The sequence below is a fragment of the Lonchura striata genome, chromosome 19 (assembly GCF_046129695.1).
Source record: "Lonchura striata isolate bLonStr1 chromosome 19, bLonStr1.mat, whole genome shotgun sequence".
Lineage (NCBI taxonomy): Eukaryota > Metazoa > Chordata > Aves > Passeriformes > Estrildidae > Lonchura > Lonchura striata.
This window is the reverse complement of record NC_134621.1, coordinates 816,922-844,908: the sequence shown is the minus strand read 5'-3', so window position 1 is coordinate 844,908 and position 27,987 is coordinate 816,922. Positions and strand designations below refer to the sequence as shown.

Below are 27,987 nucleotides of genomic sequence, written 5' to 3'. Positions count from 1 at the left end.
CGGAGGGCTGGGTCAGCCGGGCGGTGCCGCGGTACCGGGGTGACGCTGGGGACACCGGGGCACGGCCGCCCGAGCGGCACCTCCCCGCTCCCCCGCCTCCTCCGCTCCCTCTCCCTCCTCCTCCCGTCTCCCTCTCCCGAGCCAGCCCGGCCGGGGGAGGAGCCGGCCGCGCACAAAACCTCCCGCCCGGCCCCTCCGGGCCCCGCTCCGGCACCGGCACCGGCGGCGCCCAGCGCCCGCCCGGGGCCATGCGCGCCGCGGCGGGGCCGGGGCCGGCGGGGCCGGGGCAGGGCGGCGGCCGCCCGCGGCCATGAGCGCGGCGGGGCCGGGCGGCGGCCCCGGGCGGCGGCGGCGGGCGGGGGGCGGCGGGGCGAGCCCGGCGGGGCGGCCGCGGGCCGGGCCCGGGCGGCGGCGGCGGGCGCTGCGCTCGCTGGGCAGCCTGGCCGGGCGGCTGCTCCGCACCTGGGCGCGCCTGGCCGGGGGCCGCGGGGGCCGCCGCGCCGCCCCCGAGGATGACGAGGGCGGGTTCCGGGGGGGGTCGCGGCGGCGGCTCGGCGGGGCGGCCCCGGCGGCGGCGGCGGGGGGCGGCGCGGGGAGCGATGCGGGAGCGGGCGGCGGGGAGCGGCCGCCGGGCGCGCAGGGGCTGCGGAACCACGGCAACACCTGCTTCATGAACGCCGTGGTGCAGTGCCTGAGCAACACGGCGCCGCTGGCCGAGCGCCTGGCGCTGGGCCGGTACCGCGCCCGCGGCGCCCGCGCCGAGGTCACGCAGCGGCTGGCGGCCCTGGTGCGGGCGCTCTGGACCCGCCAGTACACCCCGCAGCTCTCCGCGGAGTTCAAGGTACCGAGCGGCCCCCGCGCGGCTCCTCTCGCCCCGGCCCCAGCGGCATCCCCGGCTCGCAGCGGCACGCCCCGCTCACAGCTCCCTCCGGCCCCCCGAACCCACTGAGACCTTCCCAGCCCAGGAACCCTCTGACACCCCTCCCAAACCCCTCAAACCCACGGACGCCTTCCCAGTTCACATCACCTACTCCCCTGCCTCATCCTCCCCGTGGACCCTGCCCTGCCAGACACCCCCAGCCCTGCTGCTGTCCCCTCCCTCTGGCATGTCACCTCCCGCTGTGCCCCGAGCTCCCGCGGTGGGTGAGCTCCCAGCCCTGGCCGTGCCACAGAGCCCTGAGGACGAGCCGGTGCTGGATGTGATCACTGTAAGGCAGGATGTTGTCCCAGGAGCCAAATTTGGTGGCCTCAGGCTCTGTCCCTGAGCGTGTGCCACACCTCTGCCAGGCGCAGGCCAGGGAACAGCGCGTCAGGGGCATCACAGCACGTTCAGCCTGGCATGGATCTCCCCACGCTCAGGGACACGAGTGGCATTTTCTCGGTGCTGCCAATAAACCGCTGCTGCCACTGAACTTCACAAAGCGCCCGGGGGAGCTCCCGGGAAGCCGAGCCCTGCCCTGGGATGGGCTACGCTGAGCGGATCCCATCCGAGTGCTGGGGGCAGGTGGGACCTGAGGGTCTGCGCTTGCCCATCTGGACTTCATTGCGGTTTTCCCTGTGTCCCCTCCTGGCCGCTGGAAGCTGGGACACCACAGAGCCTCTGTCTCAGCTGCGTGCTCGGTGTCCCCCCCGCCCTGATGGCCCTGCAGAGGCAGGACGAAGGCAGAGGCTGTTGCAGGGATGGAGCAGGGATGGTTTTGGGGTGGGTGCTGAGCAAGAACCCGTTCATCAGCGCCTGCCACACCCGTGTCTTGCAGAACATCGTCTCCAAGCACAGCTCGCAGTTCCGGGGCAACGCTCAGCACGACGCGCTCGAGTTCCTGCTCTGGCTGCTGGACCGAATGCACGAAGACCTGGGCGCCGCCTCCCCCGCCCAGCAGAGCCGCGGCCCCACGCAGGTGGGTGCCCCCGGCTGGGGGGAGGCGCTCGGGCCAGGTCTGGGACCGGGGCGCCGGGATGTGGTGCCGGGGGTGGATGGAGCTGGGCCCCGCCCCGCAGGGGATGGGGATGCTGCGGCTCGCTCCGTGCGCGGGTAAAAGGGTGGTGGGAGCCGAGTGCTGCGGGGCTGGGCAGGGGCTGGAGTGCTGGGAGAGCGGGGGTGTCGGCAGGAGCCCATCCAGCAGAGCATCCCGGCTCTGGGGGGCATCCTGGTCCTTGGTGAGGAGGAGATGCAGCTCCCCCCGCCCCCGTCCTTCCCTGCCTCCAGCTAAGCCCGCTGTAATTACAGCTCGGCGGCTTTGCTGCTGGCAAAATGAGTAATTAAGTCTTCCTCAATCCATCTGCGCTCAGGCATTGCCCTGGCCCTGGCCCTGGCCCTGGTCCTCCCTGCCTCCTCCTGCCTCCTCCTGCCTCCTCCTGCCTCCTCCTGCCACCTCCCTCCCCGCCTGCTGCTCCCGCCGGGCGCCGCTGTTGCAGGAGATGGATTTGAGCTGTTGCCGTTTGACCCATGAGCTCAACTCAGCCGCGAGCTGTCCCCACTCTGGGGGTGACACCCGGCCCAGCAGGGAGCTGTCCCCACTCTGGGGGTGACTCCCGGCCCAGCAGGGAGATGTCCCCACTCTGGGGGTGACACCCGGCCCAGCGCTGAGCTGTTCCTGCTTCGGGGTGACACCCATCCTGGTCACAGGGACCTGGGAGCAGCTCCCCGTCCCCGTGCCCAGTTTGGGGGTGCCGTGGCTGTGCCCTGGGTGGGGGTCCTGGGCAGACCCTGCCAGCCTCCAGCACAGCTCTGTCCCACAGGGAGAGCTCGGCTGTGGTGCCCATCCCTGGCGAGGCTGCGCCGCCTGCCCAGGGCCCTGCAGCCATCCCTGCACGGAGCTGAGCTGGCCTCGGCCCTGCCGCCTTTCCCGGGAGCCATTTGGATGCCCCAGGCTTTTTGGGAGAGCCCGGCAGCTCCCGTTGAACATCAGGTGCCCACGTGTGCCTTGAGCTGTGCTGTGACATCGCCTGTGCCACCTGGAGCTGGTGGCACGGCCATGGCCAAGGACCTCCCAGGCGCTGGAGGGGACCCTTTGTGTCCCTCAGCACCCGTGGTTTTGCCTGGCATCCCTCAGTTTTTGTCCCTTTTGGCATTGCCACCAGGGACAAGGCTCGGCTGCCAGGAGGGCTGGAGGCACCTCCTGGATTTCTGGGGAATTCTGGGGGCCCTGTAGGGCACAGATACCATCCAGGTCCCCTCTCAGCCACACCAGATGGACCCCAGTGCCAGGCAGACCGTCAGGACATGTCAGGCCCAGCAGGACCTGGTGCCAGCAGATGGCATTCAGGAAAATCCACCTCTCGGCCAAAATCCTCAGTGATTTTCAGTCTTACTCATCGAGATACCAGAAAGTCACTGTCTTACCCCAAAACAGCCCAGGTTTTTTTACTGATGCTGCCTGGAGGGCAGTGCCAGGCATGCAGGTGCCAGAGTCTCTTTGGCATCACCTTCATCCTCGTGCCGTAGGGACGCCAAAGCCGGGCTTGGTTCACTAGGACGTGTCCCTGACACCCTGAGGGACACGTCCCTCACCCTGTCACCTCACTCACCACTCGCCTCTTGCCCCTGCAGCCTGGCAAGGATGGGAGCAGCGGTGCCAGCAGGTCTCCCCCAGGCAGCCAGCACCCGCAGGGGCAGAGCTTTGTGCAGAGCCACTTCCAGGCCCAGTACAGGTCAGTGGGGGCACGGATCCTGCCCACAGGGGCTTTGCCCTTCTGCGAGCACTGGGTGGGCACTGTGAGCCCAGGGAAGGGATGAAACTGCAAGGATCTCTATCCATCCATCATCCATCCATCATCCATCCATCCATCCGTCCATCCGTCCATCCGTCCATCATCCATCCATCATCCATCCATCCATCATCCATCCATCCGTCCATCCGTCCATCATCCATCCATCCATCCATCCACCCATCCCAGCCATGGGACCTTCTTGCCCTACAAGCAGTTGAAAATGTCCAAGGCCAGGCTGGACAGGGACAGTGACCGGCTCCAGTGGCGGTGTCCCTGCCCACAGCAGTGTCCCTGACCACAGCCATGTCCCTGCCCACGTTGGTGTCCCTGCCCACGGTGCCCTCTGAAGGTCCCTGACAACCCAGACCACTCTGTGCTCCTGCCACAGCACTCGGGGTTGTCCCAGCACCCCAGCACGAGGTGCCCCGCCGTGGGACACCCCACACATTCCTCTGGCCGGGACTCGTGGGATGCTCAGGCCACCCTGTCCCCAAGGCACGGCACTGCAGGCAGCAGGGGACACATCTGGGTCACAAGCCCTTCCTCCTCTCTCAATTAATCCCTCGTCCTATATATGAAAAAAGGCGCTTTAATTATCCCTGTTCCACGTGCCGGAGCCGTCTGTGCGCTGAAGGATTTATTAATTTGTGTGGCTGTTTCCCAGGGAGCTCAGTGGCTATTCAAGGTGACAAATAACGAGGACCCAGGACTTTACTTTGGATTTTCATTTACTTTTTCCCTTTTCGTTTAAGAAAAAAGGCGGGGGAAAAATCCCCCCCCCCCCAAAACAAACAAACAAACAAACAAACAAATAAAAAAACCCAAACAGAAGCAAAAGCAAAAAAAATCCTTAAAAAACAGAATTAAGGAGAATCAGCAGTAGGTACCAGGGTACCAGGGATGATGGATTTGGGATGTGGTACCTGGGATGACAGATTTGGGGTGTGGTACCTGGGATGTCGGATTTGGGATGTGGTACCTGGGATGTCGGATTTGGAATGGGGTATGTGGGATGACAGATTTGGGGTGTGGTACCTGGGATGACGGATTTGGCGTGTGGTACCTGGGATCAGCCCCAGGGTGGGCTCTCGGGGGGCCGTGCCCGCTCCGCTGACCCTGCCCATCCATTTGCCAGGTCCTCCCTGACGTGCCCTCACTGCCTGAAGCAGAGCAACACCTTCGACCCCTTCCTGTGCATCTCCCTGCCCATCCCGCTGCGCCAGACCAGGTGAGGCCACGCGCGCCCGGCGGGACGGCAGTTTGCATTTTTTGGGGCAGATAAGGAAGGCGGGAGGCGGCGGCAGCCCCGGCGGCGGTGGCGGCGGTGGCGGCGGGTGTTCGCCGCGCTGAGCTGTGTCCCGCCTGTCCCCAGGGCTCTGAACGTCACGCTGGTGCTGCAGTGCGAGCGCTGGCGCTTCGTGCGGGTGGGGCTGGCCGTGCCGCTGCTGGGCACCGTGGCCGACCTGCGGGAGATGGTGGCGCGGCACGGCCGCGTCCCGGCCGAGCAGGTACCGGGGCGGGCACCGGGGCGGGCACCGGGGCCGGGGCCGGCCGCGCGGTGCTGAGCGCCCGCGGCGGTCCCGCAGGTGATCCTGGCCGAGGTGTCCCCGCGGGGCCTCCTGCGCTCGCTGTCCGACCCCGAGGCGCTGCGGGCGGCCGGCGAGGCCGCGCCCGTCTACGCCTTCCAGCCGCCGCCCGCCCGCCGCGCAGGTACGGCCGTGCCAGCGGCCGCGGTGTGCTGGGATCGGTGGAAGAGAGTGGATCCCTCACTGGGACTGGTGGGAAGGAGTGGATCCCTCACTGGGACTGGTGGGAGGTGGAGGATCCCCTCGTTGGGGTTGGTGGGGCAGTGGGTCCTGGTCAGAGGCAGCTGCACCCACCGGCAGTGATGGGAACAGCGGTGCTGGGCGGGGCCGTGGCACTAATTAACGCAGCGCTAATAGAGCCCCTCGCTTCCCGGCCCCAGGGTGTCCCCGCAGCCTCCCCACGTCCCCCGCGGCGCCGCGGCCCGAGGGGCCGAGGCTGCTGCCCAGCGCCGCCCGCTCCTCCGACTGCCTGCACCGGGCGCCCGGCGGCCGCATCCTGCTGCTGCTCTGCAACACGGCGGGCACGGGCCCGCAGCTCGCCAGGTACTGCCGCCTGTGTGCCACCTCCTGCCACCTGCCTGCCACCCGCCTGCCACCCTGTCCTACCCACCCCCCGTCCCTGTGACACCCAGCCTCCTGTGCCCAGGTTCGGGCCGCCGCTGGTGCTGCGGGAGGAGCGCGGCGTCTCCTGGGAGCAGCTGCAGCAGAACATCCTGGCCCAGCTCAGGGGGGTCCTGCGGGGAGAGGTCCGGCCACAGGTGAGCCCAGGGAACGACCCTGTGCCCTGAAAGCCATCAGATTTTGGGCCTGTCTTTGTCCCGTGTCCCAAATCCTGGCTTGGCCGGGTGCTGCTGCTGGGCAGGGGATCCCTGTCCCCCGGTGACCCCACAGCCGCCTCTCCCCTCACAGGGCACGGGGGCCCTTTTCCGGATCCGCCTGGCCGGGGGCTCGGCCCCCTGCACCTACCTGTCCCCTCAGGATCCCCGTCCCCTCTGCCACCCTGCCATCGACAGGTAAGGGGCTGCAGGGACAGGACTGTCCCCGGGACGTCCCCTCAACCCCTGGGGGCGGCCAGTGGCATCACCATGAGTGGGCACAGCATCCCTGTGCACGGCTGTGTTGTCACCGTGGGTGGCCAGCCATGGGTGACACTTTGGGTAGCCGCAGTGGTGGTCACAGCTGCCCCAGCACTGGGTCCCCGGCCCAGCGTTCCCACTGAGGGAGGTGGTGGCTGTCCCTGCCTGCCACCACAGGCTGGCAAGGAGGTGTCCCCACGGGGCCAGGGGCTCTGGGGACATTTCTCCCTGTCCTCCCCTCAGGGCCCTGCAGCTGTGCGGGGCCGGGGGCCCTCCCCACGTGAGGCTGACGGCGGAGTGGGACACGGGCACCAAAGAGCGGTGAGTGCCCCGCGCCCGGGCTGGGGGGACGCCCGGCACTCGGGCAGCCTCGCTGGTGACGCGTCCCCCCAGGCTGTTCGGGAGCATCCAGGAGGAGGCGGTGCAGGACGCTGACAGCGTGTGGCAGCAGCAGCAGGCGCACGGGCAGCAGCACAGCTGCACCCTGGACGAGTGCTTCCAGCTCTACACCAAGGAGGAGCAGGTACGGGCACCCCCGGGCAGGCCCGCGCCCTGCCCACCCCGGCACAGGGGCGCTGGAGCTGGCTGTGAGGCGGCAGGGGTGACAGAGAGGGAGGTGGCCATGATGTGGTGTCCCCAGCTGGCCCCGGACGATGCCTGGCGCTGCCCGCACTGCAAGGTGCCCCAGCAGGGCACGGTGAAGCTCAGCCTGTGGACGCTGCCCGACATCCTCATCATCCACCTGAAGCGCTTCCGGCAGGTGGCCGAGCAGCGGCACAAGCTGACCACGCTGGTGAGGTTCCCGCTGCGGGGGCTGGACATGGCCCCGCACGTGGCACAGCGGGGCCAGCCCGGGGCGCAGCTCCTGGGGCGCTGGGCACCCTGGCAGCCCCCCCTGCGCCTGCCCCCGGGCTGCCCCCGCGACCACCTGTACGACCTGTACGCAGTCTGCAACCACCACGGCAGCATGCAGGGCGGCCACTACACCGGTGAGCGGGGACACGGGGGATGGGGGGTGCCACGGGGGTGCCACGGGGCAGGGCAGAGGGGAGCCAGCGTGAGGGGACATTCAGGATGGCATTGCAGGCGCCCCAGGGCAGGCAGGGCACCGGGATGTGTCCTCCAGCACCATCCCGCTGCCCCAGTGTGTCCCCGCACCGTGGGGCTCCTGTTCGCCCCTGCACCCCGGGGGTCGGGGCATCCCGGGACAGAGCCCCGGTCCCCGCTCACCCCGCGCCCCCTCGCCCCCAGCGTTCTGCTGCAACGCCCTGGACGGGCGCTGGTACAGCTACGACGACAGCCGGGTGGAGGGGGTGCGGGAGGCCGAGGTGAGCACCCGCAGCGCCTACATCCTCTTCTACCAGCGCCGCCGCGCCGCCGCCTCCGGCACGGGTAAGCCCCCGATCCCCGCGCCCCGGCACTGCCGTGGGGTCACGCTCAGCCCTGCGTGTGCCCCCTGCACACGTGTGCGCACAGAGCTGCCGCACCACCCCTGCGCGGGTGCGGGCCCGGTCCCACCCTGCCCCAGCCCGGCCCACGCCCGCCGCTCCCCGCAGGGCACTGGGTGTTCCGCCTGGCCGCCGCCGAGCCCCGCACCGACCCCGAGCCCGAGCCCTCGGGCTACGCCGGCGCCGCGGAGAACGGTGAGGCTCAGGACACTCCATCCGCTCAGGATGCGCCCCCCGCGCCCCCCGCCCGCCCTGACCGCGCTTTCCCCGCAGGCGGGTTCGAGGCGCGGCCCCCGGTGCGGGGGCTGCAGGGGCTGCCCGCTCGCAGCCTCAGCGTCCGGACCGCACCCCCGGGACAGGGGGAGCCGGGCCGCCCCCGACGGCTCCGCCGCGCCGCCAGCGCCGAGGGGACCCCGCGCCGGCCGCCGCCGGGCCCCGGCAGCCCCGAGGGGCCGCGAGGGGACGCGGGTGTCCCCCCGGGCCGCTGCCCCCCCGGCCCCTCGGCGCTGGGGCGGTCGCGGAGCTCGGCCAGCCTCCCCCCCCGGCCCGAGGCGGGGCTGCGCCGGTCCGCCTCGCTGGGCAGGGGCGCGGCGGGGCCGGCCCCGGCCCGGGCTCCCCCCGGGGCCGCCCCGCAGCGCGGCCGGCAGCTCCCCGGGCCCCTGCGCCCCGCGGCCGTGCCCGAGTCCAGCTTCTGAGCCACGCTGGGGGCACCGCCCCGGCAGCTCTGCAGCTGGTCCCGAGCGGAAAGGGGAGCGCCCCGCGCCGGGTGTCCCACCGCAAGGGTGCCTGAGCCAGGGATCCCAAACCAGCACATCCCGGCCGAGGGCGTCCCGACCTGGGGGCTCCCAGCCCAGGCACTTCCGAGCCCAGGGAAAACCAAGCCAGGCTATCCTGACCCAGGTGCTCCCAAATGGAATCCTGCATGGGGGCTGCTGCCTGACCCAGGGCACCCCAGACCCTGATCCAGAAGCATTCCAAACCGGGACCATCCCTAGCCGGGGGTTTCAGACCCGGGCTCATCCCAAACTGGGCTCATCCCAAAGTGGGCTCATCCCAAAGTGGTGGCTCTGAACCCGGGAGTCTCCCAGCACGGGGCCATCCCAAACAGGGCAGGCGGGTGCATGGTCCCCAGCTCTGCAGCACCAGAGTATTTATTGTACCAGGAGAGTTTTATTCAGAGACGCTTTTTGTTTTCTAAAAGGCGACTATTTGGGGGTGGGGGGTCCCCCACACCTCCCCACACCTCGGTCTATGCAATCCCCGATTCCTGCAGCCAAGTTTTGTACGGGGCTCTCCCCCACCGCCGGCGGTTTCTATTAAAGACACGTGAAACAAGCCCAGTGTCCATCCCAGGGGAAAAGGGCTCTGTGTCCCTTGGGGGTGGTTCTGCTCCTGCAGTGGGGACCGGCCCGGGATCAGGGGTCAGTCCTGGCTGGATCCTGCCGTGTGGGGCGGCTGTTTCTGGGGGAGGCGGACCCTGCCCCATCCCATGGCACCTGGCCCATAATGTCCCTGATAAAACACCAAACCACCGTTTTATCAGCCAAACGCTCTCCACCTCCCATTGCTCCCCCCAAGGCCGGGGCAGGAAGGAAAGGCCAGCGCCGCCGGGCAGTTCTCAGCGAGTGGCACACGGATTTATTGGATTTATTGATTGCTTTGGGGTGCTGGTGCCCCCCCGGTGCCCACCTGGGGCGGGGGGCACGGTGCGAGCGGGGCGGGGGCGAAGCGCTGCCATTTCCATCTCCCTCTCACCCCGACCAGGCAGGAATGGCTCCAGATAAAACAAATCTCTCTATAATTTCTCTCTCTCTATACAAATATAGAATATATATATATATCTGCCGATATATATATACAGATCTTCTCTCTCTGGAAAGGATAAAAGGTTAATTTGTCTGTGCATGCACGACCAAAGCCACCAAGCCCCAGGGACAGCAGGTGCCGAGGGGCGTGCACCTCCCCTGCCAGCACCCCGAGAGTGGGGGGGCACATCCTGCATCCCCAGGTTATTGCTGGTCAGGTCCCATCCTGCTCCCAGACAAGTGGAGGGGGAAGAAGCCAAAGAAAGGAAATCCCACTGCAAAGCGCCAGCGAGCTCCTTGTCACCTGGCCAGCACCCAGTGGCACCCACCGCGGGACACGGAGGACGTGGTGGCATCGCCCCAGGGTCGTGGGTGCTGCGGGGCGGGGGGCAGGCACCCGGTTCGAAGGCAAAGTCTGGATAAGGCGAACAAAAATGAACTAAAGAACAGCGGCCGCCCCCAAACCGGGCGCTTTGCCGCCCAAAAGTGGCGCGTGGCCCTCGGTGCCGGTGGCCGGTGCTGGCCCCGCGTGCCGCACGGATGAGCTTGGGGACAGGGACACTGTCATAGGGCTGTGCTCTCCGATTCCTCCTCCTCCTCCTCCTGCCGCGGGGTCAGGCTCGGCCCCGAGAGTCTCTGAGCTGCCTCGGGCGGGTCCCGGCACAGGGCGGCGTCCGGGGACACGTGGAGGGAGGGGACCTCAAAACGGAGCAGACCTGCGGGAGGGCACGGGAGGGCACGGTGCTGGGGACACCGCCGGGGCTGGCACCGCGCTACTGCCACCACCGGGGTGTCAGCACCGCCCTCTGCTCTGTGCGCCCCGCCCGAGCCAGGGCGGTGACACCAGCTGTCCCCACACACTGGCCGTGTCCCTCGAAGCTCTGTGCCACCGAGCGCGGGTGACACCGCTGTCCCCTCTCGCAGGGGACCCTCAGGGTGAGGCTGCACGTGGGAAGTGACAGGGACAGCACAGCCACAGGCAGGCGGTGTCACCGTGTCCCTTCCTGAGAGCAGAGCAACCCCCTCGGACAGAAGAAGCACCTCTGCCACTCCTGCCCAGCTCAGGGACATTTCACAGGGACATTGCCCAGGGATATTTCTCAGGGACATTGTCCAGGGATGATGCCCAGGGATATTTCTCAGGGATGTTGCTCAGGATGTGACTCAGGATCTTGTCCCACCGTGGCACAGGGGAGCTGCACCTGAGCCAGAGGTGATGCCAGGTGTGATGCCAGGGCTGCACCCATGCCAGGGTGCCCTGCCAGGCCCACAGCAATGCGTTGGCAGAGCCACACCGGTGCCAGTGCTACCCAAAGGCAGGAGGCAGCCCTGAGTCCTGCCAGGTCCTGTGGAAGGGACACTGGGACACCCCCCAGCCTCTGTGCCCTCCGTGGCCCCCCAGTGCCACCTGCACTCCCAAAGCTTCCCCCTGGCTGTCCCCCCACAGCAGCACAGGGATCCCGGGGGACCCGGCACCAACAGAGCCCAGGGCAGAGCGGGCAGAGCAGCAGGGCCAGCAGCACAGCTCGCGGGGATGTCGCGTTCCTGGTGACACTGCCACCTCCCAGGGGACACAGACAGCTTCTCCATGCATTGCCACCTCCCTGGGCTCCTCACCACCGTCCTGGGGACAGTTCCACTTTTCCAGAGGCATCACCACCTTCCTGAGTACATGGGCACCCTCAGGGGGATGTTGGCACCCTCCTGGGCAGGCACCGCCTCGCTGGGGACGGTTCTACCTTGCCTGGGCTGTTGTCACCTTCCTGGGGACATCACCAACCTCCTGGGGACAGCTCTACCTTTCGGGGGACATTGTCACCTTCCTGGGGACATCACCAACCTCCTGGGGACAGCTCTACCTTTCGGGGGACATTGTCACCTTCCTGGGTACATCACCAACTCCCTGGGGACAGTTCTGCCTTTCCAGGGACCTTGTCACCTTCCTGGGGACATCAACAACCTCCTGGGGAGAGCTCTGCCTTTCCAGGGACATTGTCACCTTCCCGGGGACATCACCGCCTTCCCGGGCACAGTTTTGCCTTTCGGGGGACAGCTGCAGCTCTGCGGGGAGGGTGCCACCTTCCTGGGGACATCAGCACCTTGCAGGGCGCGCTGCCGCCTTCTCGGGGCCACCGTCCCCGTCCCGGGGGACTCCGCCACCCCCCCGGGAGCCGCCCCCGCCGGGGTTACCTGTGAGGGCGCCGTCCCCGGGGCCCGCGGCGTCCGGGCGGGCCGGCTCCGGGGGCGCGGGGGCGGCCGGGGGCGGCTGCGGCGGGGGGGGCAGCGCGGGGCGCGGCCGCGCCTTGGGGGCGGCCCGGGCGCGGGGGGCGGCGGCGGCGGGGGACGGCAGCGGCGGGGGCGGCGCGGCCGCGGGGGCGGCTCCGGGGGGCCCGTACGGGGACGGGGTGCTGGGGGGCGTCGGGGACAGGCTGGCCGGGGACGGCTGCCCCTCCCGGGGCGGGATGGGCGCCAGCTTCCTGCTCCCTGCGGGACAGAGAGCCACAGCGGCAGCGGGGTCAGCGCCGGCCGCCCCGGGACCCCCGCCCCGCCCGCTCCTACCTGTGCGCAGCGAGTGCGGGCTCCGCTCGGCCGCGGGGGGCGGCTCCGGGGCCTTGAACGTGCTGGGCGGGCACGGGGCACGGAACGGGCACGGGAGAGCCAGCGGGCAGGCAAGGGAAAGGGAGAGGAGACGGGGAAGGAAAGGGGGAAGGAAAGGAAAAGAAAACACCTCGCAAAACGGGAAAAGGGAAGGAGGAAAAGGGAAGGAAAAGGGGAGGAAAGAAATGGAAGGAAAAAGAAGAAAGGGGAAAAAAGCCACAAAATAGAAAAGGGAAAGGGAAAGGGAAAGGGAAAGGGAAAGGGAAAGGGAAAGGGAAAGGGAAAGGGAAAGGGAAAGGGAAAGGGAAAGGGAAAGGAAAGGAAAGGAAAGGAAAGGAAAGGAAAGGAAAGGAAAGGAAAGGTTTCAAGCATATAAAGAATTAAAAAAAGTTAAATTTTAAATTAAATTAAATTTAAAATATAATTAAAACAATGAAAAACAAAAATTAAACAGTCAAAGAATTAGAATTAAAAACAAAAATACAAGATAATTAAATAATAAAGTTAAATAAAAAAAAGCAAAGAAAACTCAAAAAACATGAAAAATGTGTTTAAAAACAAAACAAAACAAAAATAAAACCAAAAATCAAATAAAAGGAACACGTAAAAGATAACCCATAACAGCAAAAAAGAAAATTGAAAATAAACAGTGGGAGAAGGAGAAGAAAAAGAAGAAGATGAAGATGAAGAAGAAGACGACGAAGAAGACGAAGAAGATGAAGAAGATGAAGAAGATGAAGAAGATGAAGAAGATGAAGAAGAAGAGGGAGAGCCGTGAGCTCCTTCCCGCACCCGGTGCTCCGCCCCGCTGTTCCCCGCCCAGCCCCTCGGGGTTCCTCAGCCCCCGGCGCTTGTGGCCCCCCGACCCCGGGGTCCCCCCGGCCGGCGGTGACGCCCCAGCCCCCCGGGCCCCGCGGTGACCTCGGACAGAGCCAGGGGGACAGGGGGGACAGAGCCAGGGGGACAGGGGGACAGGGGGGACAGAGCCAGGCGGACAGGGGGACAGAGCCAGGGGGACAGAGCCAGGCGGACAGGGGGACAGAGCCAGGGGGACAGGGGAGACAGAGCCAGGGGGACAGGGGGACAGAGCCAGGGGGACAGGGGGACGGGGGGGACAGAGCCAGGGGGACAGGGGGACGGGGGGGACAGAGCCAGGGGGACAGGGGGACAGAGCCAGGGGGACAGGGGGACGGGGGGGACAGAGCCAGGGGGACAGGGGGGACAGAGCCAGGGGGACGGGGGGGGCAGAGCCAGGGGGACAGGGGGGACAGAGCCAGGGGGACGCGGGGACAGGGGGGACAGAGCCAGGGGGTCAGGGGGACGGGGGGGACAGAGCCAGGGGGACAGGGGGGACAGAGCCAGGGGGTCAGGGGTTCAGGGGGACAGAGCCAGCGGTTCAGGGGTGCACAGGGCCATGGGGCCAGCAGGGGACAGTGACACGCGGCCAGCAGGGGCCAGCGCGGGGGTCAGCGCCGGGCGGGCAGCGGGGTGGGGGCTCGGGGGGTCCCCGGGGCGGAAGCACCATAAAAACCGGCCGCAGGAACGCGAAAGCGAAGGGAAAATCAAAAAGGAGCAGAAGCCTCGGTGGGCGCGGGGCAGCGGCGCGGGAGCCCTCGTGGTGCCGAACCTCCCGGCTCGTCCCACGGCACGACCCTCCCGGGGCCGCCCCTCCCCAGGTGTGAGCACCCCAGCCCGGCTCCGCTTCCCTTTTGGGGCAGAAAAGTGCGATTTAGGGGCTTTCTCCCACATGAGCTGGGCAGAGTAAAGTCGGACTCAGAGCCTGGGCAGACAAATGTCTCAGGGGTGCTGGGCTCCCTGAGGCCTTTCTCTGCACCTTCCTGCAGCACCTCCGGCCCAAACTCCACTAGAGCCCAGTGACAGCCGGGCAAGGAGCCCTCGGATTTCCTGAAGGCAGCACGGTTCTCATGGGAATGGCAGGATGGGGAGGTGGTGGTGGCTGCGGAGACGCAGAGCATCCTCTCCCGTGCCCCGGGACCCTGCCCCTCTCCCGGGGACGCAGAGCATCCTCTCCCGTGCCCCCGGGACTCTGCTCCTCTCCCGGGGACGCAGAGCATCCTCTCCCGTGCCCCCGAGACCCTGCCCCTCTCCTGCTGCTCTTGTTTCCCGCTGGCCTCACTCGCGGGGAGGATGCCCGGCTTGGGGACCGGGGCTGCGGTGCCTTACCTCGTCCGTTCGGCTGCCGGGGGGAAGCCGAAGCTGGCGGGAGGCGGGGAGGGCGTTGCCGAAATCTCCGGGGGCTGCTCGGGAATGGGCGAGTGCGGCGTGGGGGGCGGCTCGGGGGGCGGCGCCGGGGGCTGCGCGGCCGGGGGCGCCGAGGTCGCCTTGCGCCCCGCGGAGGTGCCTCGGCGAGCCACCCACGAGGTGTCCATCACCCTGACGCCCATGCTGGGGACACAGAGACGGGGATCAGCACCCGCCCGGCCGGAGGGCACCGCCAGCACCCCCTCGCCACTCCTTCGGGGTCCCTAAAAACGCCTCTTCCGCAGGGAAACTGCTGGGAATGAAACTACAGGGCAGTAGGGCAGGGCCGTGCGGGATGGGTTTGTGTCACCCACCGGCCACGTCTCCCTTCCCCAAGAACCAGCAGGCACCAGCACCCTCCAGCACCCACCGAGCAGCCTCCCAGCAGCCTGCAGAGGATACGGTACCTTTGGATTTTCCTAAGGCTGCATGGGCAGAAACAAACGATTATTGATGTGAAAACCCCCTGAAGCTGCAGAGTGCCCAGGGACAGAGGTCACTGCTGGGCAAAGGAGCTGCGAGGCCGAGGGGCTTTGAGAGAGGGGCAGAGGGGCTGAGCAGGGACCAGGCCGTGCCAGTGGTGGGACAGCGTGGGATGCCTTCTGTAAATGGGGACATTTTGGGGTGGGCAGAGTTCTGGGGAGTTTCCTGGAGCCCACTCCACTGTTCGAGGTCCCTGTGAGGTGTCATGGAGGGGGCACATGCACAGGCTGGCAATGGGGAGCTTTCCCCTGGAGCAAATGCTGCAGACCTTGAGGACACCGGGACACCTGTCTCTGGCATGGCACAGCCCCAGTGTCACCCATGGGCCACCCCACTCCCATCTGCAGTGGGCTGGGGGCAGGTGTGGAGCCCTGGGCCCACCCCAGCACCCCCAAAAGCCTGGCAGGGAAAGCCGGGGGTCCCTCCCCTGTGGGAGCACCCAGCCTCCAGCAGCTCAGTGCCACCCAGCCCAGGCACGCTGAACACCCTGTCCTGTGCCCCGGGATGGTGCCACTGCCCCTCCCTGTCCCCAGGCCGGCAGTGTCCCTACCCATCCTTCTTGCAGAACTCCAGCATCATGTTGTCGGTGGCCACGCTGAGGGGCCGCCGGGCCGGCTCGTGCTGCCGGCGCTCGCCCTGCTCCATGTCCGGGGACGGCACGGAGCTGTAGTTGGCGTTGTGGTTGACGTGCAGGGGGCTGCCGTAGTTCCCCGTCACGTTGAACTCGATGTCTGCGGGCACAGAGGGTGTTGGCACTGCAGGTGTGCTCAGGGGGTGTTGGCACTACAGGTGTGCTCAGGGGGTGTTGGCACAGCAGGTGGGCTCAGGGAGTGTTGGCACTGCTGGGTTGAGCTCAGTGCCGCTCTAAGTCTGGCCAGAGCCCTGCCTGAGCTCCAGCAAGCAGAGGGGGCTGCCAGAACCAAGCCTGGGGGCTCTGAGCCCCACCCCGGGAGGTGCCAGGGAGCCCAGGTGTCCCCGGGGCCCGGGCACGCCCTACCTCCCGGGAAGAACCAGTCTGCGTGCTGGATGAGCGGCTCGATGATGCCCACGATCTGCAGCGACAGCGTCGTCATCATCTCCGTCATGTTCCTGTGAGGGGTGGCAGCTCAGCAACCCCTCAGGACAGCAGGGTCCCAGCAGGGTCCCAGCAGGGTCCCAGCAGGGTCCCAGAGGGTCCCAGCAGGGTCCCAGCAGGGTTCCCAGCAGGGTCCCAGCAGGGTCCCAGCAGGGTTCCTGGCAGAGTTCCCAGCAGGATTCCCAGCAGGATTCCCAGCAGGGTCCCAGGGGATCTGCCCCTCACCCCGCACTCACCCCTCGGCCTGTGGCCACAGCAGGTTGGGTCCCAGCACGATGGCCACGTTGCTCGGGGTCATTTTGTTCAGGTCCTGGTACTCGGTCAGCTTGGCCAGGAATTTAATCACGTACCTGGAAGGCAGCTCCCAGAGGGGTCAGTGCAGGGCTCACAGCTTCCCAGTCCCGTCCCGCGCCCCGCTGGCCCCAGGCTCACCTGATGTTGTTGTAGTTGGCTTTGGGCAGCTTCTCGCAGGCGTTCCAAAGAGCCTGCAGCCGCTTCTCCTGCTCCGGGATGCTGCAGGCAGGTGGCAGAGGCCGTTATCCCCCATCCCCACCCTGCCCTGGGGCTGTGGACCCCGCCAGCCCCACCATTGGGGACCCTGCGAGACCCCCAGGCTGTCACCACCATTGTGGAAGCAAATTGAGCCCCAAAAGCTGTCCCAAGGAGAAGGAATCCCTTCTGGACCTCTCAGCACTCCATGGCTCTCATTGCCCAGAGGAAACATCCCAAATGATGTGAACCGTGCCAGAAAAAGCCCAAAGTATCCCTGGGGAGCCAGGCTGTCCCTGCCCGTGCCACAGAGGCACGGGGACATGTCCCAGACTCACTTGGAGGCCTGGATCCACTCCTCGTACAGCTCGAACGTCATCAGGGGCTCGGGCAGCTCCCGCAGGTAGGACTTGAGGGCTCCTGTGGCACACAGGGGACACAGGGTTGGCACTGCAGGTGGCATCGGCTGCTGGGCACCAGTGGTTTTGCTCCTGGGCACTTGGACCCACATCCCCCCAGCCTTTCCCCACACCACACCCCAGAGCACCGCCGGTGTCCCTGCTTGGGGCATCCTGTGGGACCCCCGACCCAGCGCCCGCCTTGCCCCTCTGGGCACCTTCCCTCTGCATGGCAGCACCTCTCTGGGGCACTCGCTGCCCCAGTTTGTGTCACCTCACTGATCACCCTGCCCCGTTAGCCAGGCCACTCGTTAATGACAGAATTAATTGAACAAAACCAGCCCCAGCACCAAGCCTGGACCGCACCACTGGTTCCTGGTCTCCAGCAGGACTTGGTGCCACCGATCCCCCTCAGGGTGCCCGGAGGGGCCACCCGGGCCGAGGAGCCCCACCTGCGATGGCATGGGGGTCAGCTGAGTACTCCTGCACGTCCACCACGCAGCAGTCCAGGGCAGCCTTGAGCTTCTTCAGCTTGGAGGCCGAGGGAGCCACTCGGAAGAGCCCCTGGGCAGAGAGTGTTGGACAGGACGGGGGGCTGGGCACGTCCCTGGAGCCCCCCAGATCCTCCCCCTGGCCCTGGGGACACCTGTGACAACCCAGCTCCTCCTGCATCCCTGATTCCAGCAGGGACCCAGCTCCTCCTGCACCCCCAAACCCAGCAGGGACCCAGCTCCTCCTACATCCTCGGCAGGGACCCACCTCCTCCTGCATGCCACACTCCAGCAGCATGGTGACACAGGCCTCCACGGGGAAGGCAATCTCCCTCCCGCTGACAGCCAGGTGCTCCTCCAGGGGCTTCCCAAAGGAGGGCTTCTCCATCCACGCCTCTGTGACGGGCAGAGGGGGCAGGGGAGGGGGAGGGTGGTGCCAGATCCAGCAGCCCCTCCCCAGAGGTCACAGCTTTGGCAGCACAATGCTCTGTACGGGTGCTGTTAGAACAGGAGCCTGCAGCTCTGGCCTTCTCCAGCCATCACAGGATTTCAAAGGATAACATTTCCCACAGGGATAACCACAGGCAAACTTTTGCAATATTCTTCCCTCCTTCCATCCCGGTGTAAGGCAGGGATGGGATGGGATGGGATGGGATGGGATGGGATGGGATGGGATGGGATGGGATGGGATGGGATGGGATGGGATGGGATGGGGTGCTGGGGATCCCCTCCCAGGGGATGCAGGCAGCACAAGCAAAGGGAGGGTGCTCAGCTGTCCCACAGGGTCACAGAGCCCGTCCCAGCCCCTGGTGCCACGGGCAGGGCCAGAGCTGTGGGCACTCACCCTGCTGGGCTTTGATCTGTGGCAGGAAGTTCTGCAGGAGCGCCAGGGACTTGCGGTGGTACTCGGCCTGCACCTCGATCAGCTGTGGGGACACCAGGGTCACCGCGCTGCCGGGACAGGGACGGAGGGACAGCCCGGGGGGTGGCACTTACAGTTTGAAAATAGTTTGCATAGTCGACTTCTTTGGCCACGAAATTGTACATGTCAGCCGAGAGCTGGTCCTGCGGGGGCAGAGGATCTGTCACTGTCCCTGCCCCGCTGCCCTGGCAGGGAGCAGCCTGGTCCCAGCCGTGGCACAGGGTTAAGGTTGGGTGTCAGGGGAGCTCAGGAGCCTCCCCCACTGCAGCCTGAGCAGGGCCCAGGTTCCCCCAAAGTAGAAGGGAGTTTGGAGTCTCTCTTATCCCAGGGAAGGGGGTGAAAGCCCCTCTTAGTGCTTGGAAATGACTGAAATCAACCCAGCACGGAGAAGGTGGAGAAATGTCTCTGCCAGTGCCAGGGCTGGATGTGCCTGAGCTCCGCCAGGATGGGTTCCCGAGGCATGGAGCCCCTCCAGCCCTGAGGGATGTGCAGGATGGGGACGGAGCAGCTGGGGACGTCCTGCTTGGCTGGGGAGCATCACCCGGAGGTGCTGAGCTGGGTCTGGGGCCAGCCAGGGGAGGAGGTGCAGAGGGGTGAGAGGAGAGGCTGCAGCTTTCCCCCGAGCCGGGAGCCCCCAGCCCCCCGGGCCCCAGAGCCCGTACCCGGCAGATCTCCACTCTGTTGGCTGCCTCCTCCATCTCCTCCCTGAGAGCGTCGGCCTTGGCCCCCGAGGGCTGCAGGTTGCTGGCCAGGCCCGAGGACTTCACCGACTGCTGCCACCTGAGGGAGGGACAGGGACCGGCCCAGCGGTGACCACATCCAGGGCGGCAGGGCTGAGCAGCGCGGGGACATCCCAGCCCAGCTGGATCCAGCCCCACTCCCAGCCCCGCCAGCCCCACTGCCCACAGCGAGGCAGGAATTCCTTCAGCAGGATAAGGAGCCCTATCCAGGGAAGGAATTCCTTCAGCAGGATAAGGAGCCCTATCCCGGGAAGGAATTCCTTCAGCAGGATAAGGAGCCCTATCCAGGGATGGAATTCCTTCAGCAGGACAAGGAGCCGTGTCCCGGAGGGAAGAGAGAGGAAGGGGATGGCAGAGCCTGGGCACACGCTGGGCACTGTGGGCACCTCTCAGACCTGTCCCAGGGCAGGCTGGCGTGGGGGTTGGACAGCTCAGCAGTGCCATGGGACAATGCCATCCCAGCTCCCCTCGCTGCCACTGCAGGGGCAGGAGCACCCAGGTCTCTGCATCACAACTCACCGAGACAGGGAAATAAGCACAAAACAACCCTTTCTGCCAGAAAAAAATACACTTTTGCTGCGGAGGGCAGGCCAGGAAACCCTCCCGGGTTCTGAGGACAGGAGCAGAAATGGTGGCTCATCGCAGGGCTCGACTCGAGCCCCCAGAGCCACAGCCAGGGCTCCTTGTCCCGGTGTCCCGGGACCTGCGGTGCCAGGGCCCCGGAGCTGCTGCCCTGGGAGCCACCCGCGGCTTGGGAACTTTTGTTCCTCGTGAAGCACTCGGAGGCACTTCCTACCTCGTCCTGGAGGAGTCCATGTCCAGCACGAGCTTCGCCAGGTGCTTCCTCTGCTTTTGGATATTTGGGATTTCCACCTGCAGCAGCACGGGGAACAGGAGGGGTGACAGCCCTGGAGAGGTGTCCGGGGTGGGTCACACACGGGGGATGGGCTGGGGGGTGAGGATGCAGCTCCAAAACAAAACATCCTCAGGGCATGGCCCGGCCGGTCCCTCCTGGTTCCACCCGAAACGAGCTCCAGAACCCTGAGGAGCAGCCCCGGGGATGGAAACTCCCGGGGCTGGGAGAGGGCAGGAAAAGGGCTCTGGGAGAGTGCATGAAAAGACAGGAAAAGGCAGGAAAAGGCAGGAAAAGGCAGGGAAAGGCAGGAAAAGGCAGGAAAAGGCTCTGGGCAGCACACCTCAGCCAGCAGAAAGAGCGGCTCGATCACGTCCCTCTCCACCTGCAGCTCGAAGTGGATCAGCTCCTGCGCCAGCTGCTCCTCGGCCTCCCCGCACAGCCGCAGCATCCTCCTGCGGGACGGGCACGGCTGCGGGCACGGGACCCTCCTGTGCCCCGAGCACCCGGAGCGGGGCCGGCCCAGGCACCAGGAGTGCCAAGAAAGCTCATTCCTCCAGTATTGCACTTAGCATGATATCATAGTAGCTAAAGTATCATTATGCTATATAGTAATAATAATATTATATTATATTATATTATATTATATATATTAAAAATATAGAATAGATATCTTAGAATAGAATGTATAATAATATATAATTTATATTATTAATATATATTATGACATATTCAGCAATATTATTGTGTTATATATTTATACTATGTTATGTATTATCATTATATTATATATGATTATTAGGGCAGTCTGAAATTGTATGGACTTTAAATATCTATATATAAATAAATATAAAATATAAACTATAAATGGAAAAATATAAAATATAAAATATAAAATATATCACATATAAAATTATAAATATTCATAAAATACAGGTCACTATATAAATTGTAATATGGTAATATATAAAATGTACAGATATAAATATATTAATTAGAGTAAATCACATATAGGTATATAAATAGTAGTAATTAAATTATAAATATATAACATATAAAAATGTATATAAAAGTCAGTATAAATGTCTATATATGCAGATTACATTGCATGATTGCAGGACCCCAGCCTATACACGGAGGAGGAAAATGAATTACCAGTGAATCCCATTATATGGCATCGAGACAAGGAACAGCAGCACCCCCAGTGCATTCCCAGTGAATTCCCAGTGAATTCCCAGTGCATCCCCAATGCATTTCCAGTACATCCCCAGTGCATTCCCAGTGCATTCCCAGTGCATTCCCAGTGCATCCCCAATGCATTTCCAGTACATCCCCAGTGAATTCCCAGTGCATTCCCAGTGCATTCCCAGTGCATCCCCAGTGCATTCCCAGTGCATCCCCAATGCATTTCCAGTACATCCCCAGTGAATTCCCAGTGCATTCCCAGTGCATTCCCAGTGCATTCCCAGTGCATCCCCAATGCATTTCCAGTACATCCCCAGTGCATTCCCAGTGCATTCCCAGTGCATCCCCAATGCATTTCCAGTACATCCCCAGTGCATTCCCAGTGCATTCCCAGTGCATCCCCAGTGCATTCCCAGTGCATTCCCAGTGCATTCCCAGTGAATTCCCAGTGCATTCCCAGTGCACCCCCAGCGCATTCCCAGCACATTCCCAGCCCATTCCCAGCCCATTCCCAGGGCAGTCTGGCCCCGGGCGGCCCCAGCCCCCCTTACCCCAGCAGGGAATCGTCCCCCAGCACGGCCGATCCCTCCATCAGACACTGCGCCAGCGTCGTCAGGGGCAGCTTCTTCTGCAGAGAGAGGGGCTGTGTTCCCCCTGGATTCCCGCATCCCTGGATCCCCCAGATCCCTGGATCCCGGATCCCCCGGGTCCCTGGATCCCGGAGCTCCGTCCCCGCCGCCCTCACCGAGCGCTTGTCGGCGTCCAGGCCCTGCTGGCCCTGCAGACAGGCTGTCAGCTTCTTGTGGGTGCTGTGGGACACCTGCTTCACCAGCTCCAGCCGCTTCTCCACCTGCGGGAGCGACGGGGCCGTCACCGGGGACCCCAGCACCCCAGGATCCCGTAACCAGGGATCCCAGCACCCCAGGATCCCATCACCGGGGACCCCAGCACCCCAGGATCCCGTAACCAGGGATCCCAGCACCCCAGGATCCCATCACCGGGGATCCCATCACTGGGGATCCCATCACCAGGGACCCTTGGGATGCCGTGGCACCGCCAGGGAGCTGCTGATGGGTGCAGCCCCCCGGAGGTGCCCAGGCACCCATGGACACCCCGGGATGGCTCCGAGGGAGCCTCACCTGCAGCAGATCTTCGCTCAACACCTCGGTCTTCTCGGCTCTGCAGGACAAGAGAGGGGAGCAGCCGTTGGTGAAGGGTTTGGGACACGCAGCAGCACCCCCTGCACCCCATGGACCCGGGATTTGCTTTTCCTTTGGGATGCAGGGGGATTTTGGGATCTCTGCTCCATCAGCCGTGCCTCACCTCCTAAAGCAGGAGCTGATGGAGCACCTCCACGGCTCACTGCCAGGTGCCACACCAACCCAGGGCCTGCCTCCCACTCTCCCTTATTTTTCCGTTCTTCCCAGGAAAACGGGGCTCGAGACTCCCAAAGGAAGCGGGCAGCGCTCGCAGAGAGGCGCTGCGGCCGCTCAGGCGCGGCTCCCTGGGCTCCGCTCCCTCCGGAGCCGCCTTCACGGGCAGCCACGGGATGTGAGGCGGAGCTGCTGCCCGGGGCCTCGCCAGAGCCTTTCCGCTGCTCACCGGGGATGGATTCCCCGCTCCAGAGCCGCCTTCCCGAGCTCGCAGCGCCGGGATGCGGGAGACACAAACCCGCCGTGCTCAGCCCATGGACCCGCAGCAGCCAGAGCCCGGGCCCCCCGCACCACAGCTGCTCGGGCTCATTTAAACATCACATCTGCTCCATTTGTTCTTTATCCGGGGTTTTTAACAACTTCGGTGCATCCTTTCCCTTGGAAAAACGAGCTCTGTCAGTTTGAGCTGGGGCAGAGCTGTCGTTCAGCCAATCCGTCCCTAAAGGTTCCTCAGGGGGCAGCGAGAGCGTGCTGCTGTCACCCTGCAAACAGCTCCTTTATTTCCTGAGCCTGGTCCCCCCCTGCCCTCCCAGCTGGATTCTCAGCTTGGAGACAGGGAGGGGAGTGCTGGAGCAGTGGAAATGAGGAGCAAACACAGAGAAAGGGTCAGACAGCGAGCAGGAGAGGCTCCTGCACAAATCCATCTCACCCAAAGCCTTGCAGAAAGTGCAAATCACAGAGTCACTGAATGGTTTGGGTTGTGAGGGACCTCAAAGCTCACCCAGTGCCACCCCTGCCATGTCAGGGACACCTCCCACTGTCCCAGGCTGCTCCCAGCCCTGTCCAGCCTGGCCTTGGGCACTGCCAGGGATCCAGGGGCAGCCACAGCTGCTCTGGGCACCCTGTGCCAAGGCCACTCCAAATCAACTGCATTAAATCTGCTTTGGGCATGGAAGATGTCTCAGCACCTGATTTAAGGTGGTTTAAAAATAAATTTTAAAAAAAATTAACAAACCCTGCTTATTTTAATTTAAAAAATTGGTTATTGAAATGAACAGGTTGGATCCTCTCCAAGGAGCACTGCCCACCTGGGAGCAAGAGCTTCGCAGCTTCGCCTCCTCCTCTGGGAATCACCTTCACTGTCATTTAGACAGGATTGGAAATGACACAGAATTAGCACAAACAGGGAAAAAAGCAGCAAATATCCACGGGCACAGCCACAACGCCCGTCCCCGGCTCGGGATATTTTTAGCATCCTGAAGGAGTGGGAGGTGGCAGGGAGTGAGGCGCCGCTGGCACATCCCTGCTGCTCACTCCCCAGGAATCACTTCCTCCCTTGAACAGAAGAAGGGATTTTTTCCTGTGTTTTCTCCTCTCCCAGGCAGGAGCCGGGTGGGATTTGCACATCCCTCTCTCCCAGCAGTCACATTCCAGCCCGTGCTCTGCTCTGAGGTGTGTTTGGGCAGCAGAAAACAACATTTCAAAGAGAATAACAAAAACCCGGCCTTGGTCTGTTTTACAGCACATCCTCAGGGTGAGAAACCCCCGTGGTTTCACTGGAGAGCATCTCCCTGTGCCAGCCCTGCTGGGCAGCCTGCCAGGGAGGAATTTGCCTTTAAAAGGGGGAACAAGCAGGCTGCAGCATTTTATGGATTGGGATAAGCAAAGGGGCTGCTCCAATCAATCCCACTTAAGGAAGAGTGACGGTCCCTGTGCCTCCCAAGAGAGGGGGGCAGGCACCCCCCAATTTCCCTGTCTGGTCCCTAATTCCCCAAAATTCACTCCATAGGAGTTACACACATCCCGAGGGAGCATCCCCTGGGGCCACAGCCAGCACTCCCAGCTCCCAAAGCTTTTCCTCTTTCCTTTTGGCAAACAAAATCCTCCTGCTCCAGATTTCCACCCGAGCCACTTTCCCAGCACAAAGCCGGGCCCTGCTCCAGACCTGTCCCTGCAGGAGCTGGGAAAAGGGACAGTGACCATGGAGAGCTGAAGCCAGCGAGGGGGGACACAGCCATGGCGTGCTGGGCTTGTGCTGCTGCACGAGTTCACTGCTGCCAGCAGAAATCAACACCGATCAGCAAATCATGTTGATTCCCACATAAATACATGAGTTTCCAAAGCCTTGACCTGGGGAGGTGCAGCAGAGCCGGTGCTTCCCTGGAGCATCTCCTGTGCCAGCCCGCTCTGCCTGGTTGGAGCACCCATCGCTGTGCCCTGCCGCTGTGCCCCTCGGTGCCACAGCCACCCACGACAGGACCCTGAGCCTACAAAACCCCGAGCAAAACCCCGAGCAAAACCCGGAGGATTTCATGGCAATTAATCTCTGAATGGGAAAGCATCACGCCCGGTGTGGGCACGGCAGGAGCAGGGATGAAACATCTCCAGAGGCAAGGCCTGTCCATGGTGCCCCAGAAAATCCCCCGCCTCCATCCCCTGTCCAAAAACCCCTTTGGCCCCAGCCCCAGGCTCCCCTCGCTGCGGCCTACCTGTAAATATTTAATCACTATTTAATTACCAGCACTGATTCCCTGATTTCTCCTTGCTCTAGCCCAAAAATAGCTCCAGTGCTGGTGAGGAAGCACAGACCCCCCGTGCCGGCAGTGCCGATTCCTGGGTGGCTCTGTCCCCATCCCGCACGGACACGGCACAGCGCCCAGCCCAGCCGCTCCTCCTCCGGTGCCGGCCACAAAATTCCGGGTGCTGGAGCCCCGAAGCCCAGAGGGAGCCTGGGGAGGGGTTCATCCACAGCCCCAGGAAAAGCACTGGGCATCCTCCGTGTTCACCAGAGGAGAGGAAGCCCCTGGTGCCACCCACAGCCCTGGCAGCGCCGGGCTCCGCGATCCGGGCTGGATTCTGCTCCAGGACCGCGCTGTGCCCCCTTCTGCCACCCCTGAGCCCTCCTGGCCTCCCTGGGGACAGATCCGGCGGCTCAAACTCGGCACCCGCCCGGCCCCGGCGCAGCCGCGGCTTTTTCCCGCTGCCTTTTCAGCAGGCAAGAAGCAAAACATCAAATATTGAAATCCTGAAATCGCTGCTCAGCTCCCCCGGGAAACGGCTCCGACTGCAGCATCCGGCCGGCGCCTCCTCCGGCGTGTCCTGCCTCGGGTGACACAGAGCCACAGCCGGGATGGGCACAGGGATGCTCTGCAAGCTCTGGCCAAGCCCTGGGGAAGCTCCAGGTGCCCCATCCCAGGGAAGAGGGGCCGCACGCCCCCGCCGGCCCTGGGTACCTGCAGGGCCCCCCAGCTGCCCAGCACATCTCCTGAGAGGATTTTTTGGGGTTATCCGAGCCCCGGCCCCACTCCCAGGGCTGTGGAAGGGCACAGTGGATGCTCCAGTGGATGTGGGAGGGAGGATGCCCTGGCCCTTGCCCTGGCACCATTTTGGGGCCAGGGATGGGAGCAGTGCCCGGCTCACGTCTGCCACACTGTGCGGGGGACCTGGGGACACCCCTTGAGCAGCCCCCATTCATTACCAGAGGGTGGGAAAGAGTCCAACCCCCTCGGAGGGGCCAGAGAGGGGCCTGGCCTGGCACAAATGCCACAGGAGAATCCCACCTTCTGTGCCCAGAACAGCCTCCCCTGCTGCTCTCCACGGCAGGCACTGGGACTCCCAGTGCTCCCACACCACACACAGCACGCTCCCAGTGCCACCTTCCCTGTGCCACATCCTCAGTGCCACCTTCCCAGTGCCACAACCTCAGTGCCACATTCCCTGTGCCACCTTCCCTGTACCATGTTCCCAGTGCCACATCCTCAGTGCCACCTTCCCTGTAGCACATTCCCTGTGACACATCCTCAGTGCCACATCGTCAGTGTCACAACCTCAGTGCCACATCGTCAGTGCCACATCGTCAGTGCCACATCCCCAGTGCCACCTTCCCTGTGCCACGATCCCACAGCACGCTGGCACCACACACACCCCATCTCACACTGCACATTCCCACTCCACTCCCGTGCCAGATTCCCGCACCGGACCCTGGAGCTCCCGAGCCGTGATCCCTGCCTGGACTTCCTGGCCGGCACTCCCTGCCCCACACTCCCTGCCCTGCAATCCCGTACCTGCCCTGCACTCCCTGCCCCGCACTCCCTGCCCCGCACTCCCTGCCCCGCACTCCCTGCCCCGCACTCCCTGCCCGCACTCCCGCACCTGCCCGGCGCTCCCGCAGCCCCGTCGGGGCCGCTCCATCCCGGCCCGTGCCCGCTCCGGGCCGTGGGGCAGCGCTCCCGGTGCCGGGGGCACACGGGGACGCGGGCGGTGCCAGCCGGAGCCCTGGCGATGCCGAGGGGATGCGGGGCTGCCGCTCCAGCTGTGCCGGTGCCCCAGAGCCGCGATGGGGAGGGAAAAGAAATAAATCCCCTTCCCCCCACCCCCCCTCCCGCTGCAAAATCTCCAGAAATTACACAACAAGCACCATCAAGCGCAGGCCTGGCCACGCACACGGCATTCCCGTGGGCATTCCCACAGGCACGGCCCCGGCTCCAGAGTCCCAGAGTGCCCCCGGCCCCACGGCCAGCAGGGCCGCCCTGGGCTGCTGGGGGGAAGCAGTGGGGCACCCCACGGCATCGGGGCTGGGCAGGGTCCCGCAGCCCTGGCACCCAGGGGACGGCAGGACAGGGCACAGCCAGGGAGCAGCGGGTAAAAGGGGCAGGGAGTGGGGCAGGGCAGAGGTGGGCGGACAGGCAGGGGTTAACCGGCAGGGAATGGGCAAGAAGGACATGAGGGGTGGGCACGGGGGCAATGGGGCAGGCAGAGAACAGGGAGTGGGGCACACAGAGGGGCAGGGAACAGGGAAAGGGGTAGGGAGTGAGGCACGGGGAGGACAGAGGGTGTCAGGGCTCAGACAGGGAGCAGGGCAAAGGGCACACAGGGAGCAGCAAGGATGTGGGGCAGGCAGGGAGTGGGATTAGGGCCAGTGGGGCAAGCGGGGCTCGGGCAAGGAAGCAGGCCCGGAGCAGGAGCAGTGGGGCAGGCAGTGTGGCAGTGGCACAGGAGCAGCATCAGGGCACTGGGGCAGGAATGGAGGAGGGGTGGAGGGGCAGACAGGGAGTGTGGGATGAGGGCAGTGAGGCTGCCAGAGTGCAGACAGCGGCAGGACACGGGTAGGGGCAGAGTCAGGGCAGTGGGGCAGGCAGGACACAGGGGATCGGGGCGGTGGGGCCGGCAGGGAGCGTGCAGGGAGCGGGAAACGAGCAGGTGCGGGTGCGGCGGGGGGCGGGAGCAGGCAGGGTGCGGGATGGGGGCTGCGGGCAGGGCTGAGTCCGTCCCCATCCCCATCCCATCCCATCCCATCCCATCCCATCCCATCCCATCCCATCCCATCCCATCCCATCCCATCCCATCCCATCCCATCCCATCCCATCCCATCCCTACCTGCCCACGGTCTGGTTGGCGAGCTGGCGCATGCGGTTGAATTGCTTCTTCATGGTGGCAGCGGTGCGGGCGGTGCGGGCGGGCAGCGGGGCCGGGGGCCGCGGGCCGCCCCTCCC

General features: G+C 64.6%; 2 protein-coding genes across 2 annotated transcripts; one reads left to right on the top strand and one right to left on the bottom strand.

Annotated features, from left to right (window-relative positions):
* Positions 1-310: 310 nt before the first annotated feature.
* On the top strand, positions 311-10,170 carry USP43 (ubiquitin specific peptidase 43). The gene is made up of 15 exons (XM_077787429.1): positions 311-841; positions 1,758-1,898; positions 3,551-3,651; positions 4,847-4,939; positions 5,084-5,219; positions 5,298-5,421; positions 5,678-5,840; positions 5,944-6,055; positions 6,207-6,310; positions 6,617-6,694; positions 6,767-6,896; positions 7,014-7,362; positions 7,625-7,911; positions 7,962-8,400; positions 9,863-10,170. Exons 1-15 carry the CDS (start codon positions 311-313, stop codon positions 10,168-10,170), a joined length of 3,096 nt encoding a protein of 1,031 aa, XP_077643555.1.
* Positions 8,972-27,987, bottom strand: ARHGAP44 (Rho GTPase activating protein 44). Its single transcript, XM_077787315.1, has 19 exons — positions 27,872-27,987; positions 22,262-22,301; positions 21,868-21,972; positions 21,674-21,750; positions 20,281-20,392; positions 19,881-19,957; positions 19,007-19,124; positions 18,419-18,487; positions 18,267-18,348; positions 17,691-17,818; positions 17,384-17,495; positions 16,872-16,953; positions 16,477-16,557; positions 16,281-16,394; positions 15,967-16,058; positions 15,520-15,700; positions 14,409-14,630; positions 12,186-12,247; positions 8,972-10,342 (listed from the first exon to the last, which is right to left on the bottom strand). The coding sequence occupies exons 1-19, from the start codon at positions 27,922-27,924 to the stop codon at positions 10,191-10,193; spliced, it is 1,959 nt and encodes a 652-aa protein (XP_077643441.1). The 5' UTR covers positions 27,925-27,987; the 3' UTR covers positions 8,972-10,190.

What these genes read in the sequence shown, in the direction of transcription:
- ARHGAP44 (XM_077787315.1), bottom strand. Translation starts at nt 27,924, where the DNA reads ATGAAGAAGCAATTCAACCGCATGCGCCAGCTCGCCAACCAGACCGTG. An exon ending in ATGGACTCCTCCAGGACGAG is followed by an intron (nt 19,125 to 19,880) that starts GTAGGAAGTGCC and finishes TCCCTCCCTCAG; the next exon opens with GTGGCAGCAGTCGGTGAAGT. An exon ending in GAGTTCTGCAAGAAGGATGG is followed by an intron (nt 14,631 to 15,519) that starts GTAGGGACACTG and finishes CTGTGTCCCCAG; the next exon opens with CATGGGCGTCAGGGTGATGG.
- USP43 (XM_077787429.1), top strand. Translation starts at nt 311, where the DNA reads ATGAGCGCGGCGGGGCCGGGCGGCGGCCCCGGGCGGCGGCGGCGGGCG. An exon ending in GCCGCGTCCCGGCCGAGCAG is followed by an intron (nt 5,220 to 5,297) that starts GTACCGGGGCGG and finishes GCGGTCCCGCAG; the next exon opens with GTGATCCTGGCCGAGGTGTC. An exon ending in TCTACACCAAGGAGGAGCAG is followed by an intron (nt 6,897 to 7,013) that starts GTACGGGCACCC and finishes TGGTGTCCCCAG; the next exon opens with CTGGCCCCGGACGATGCCTG.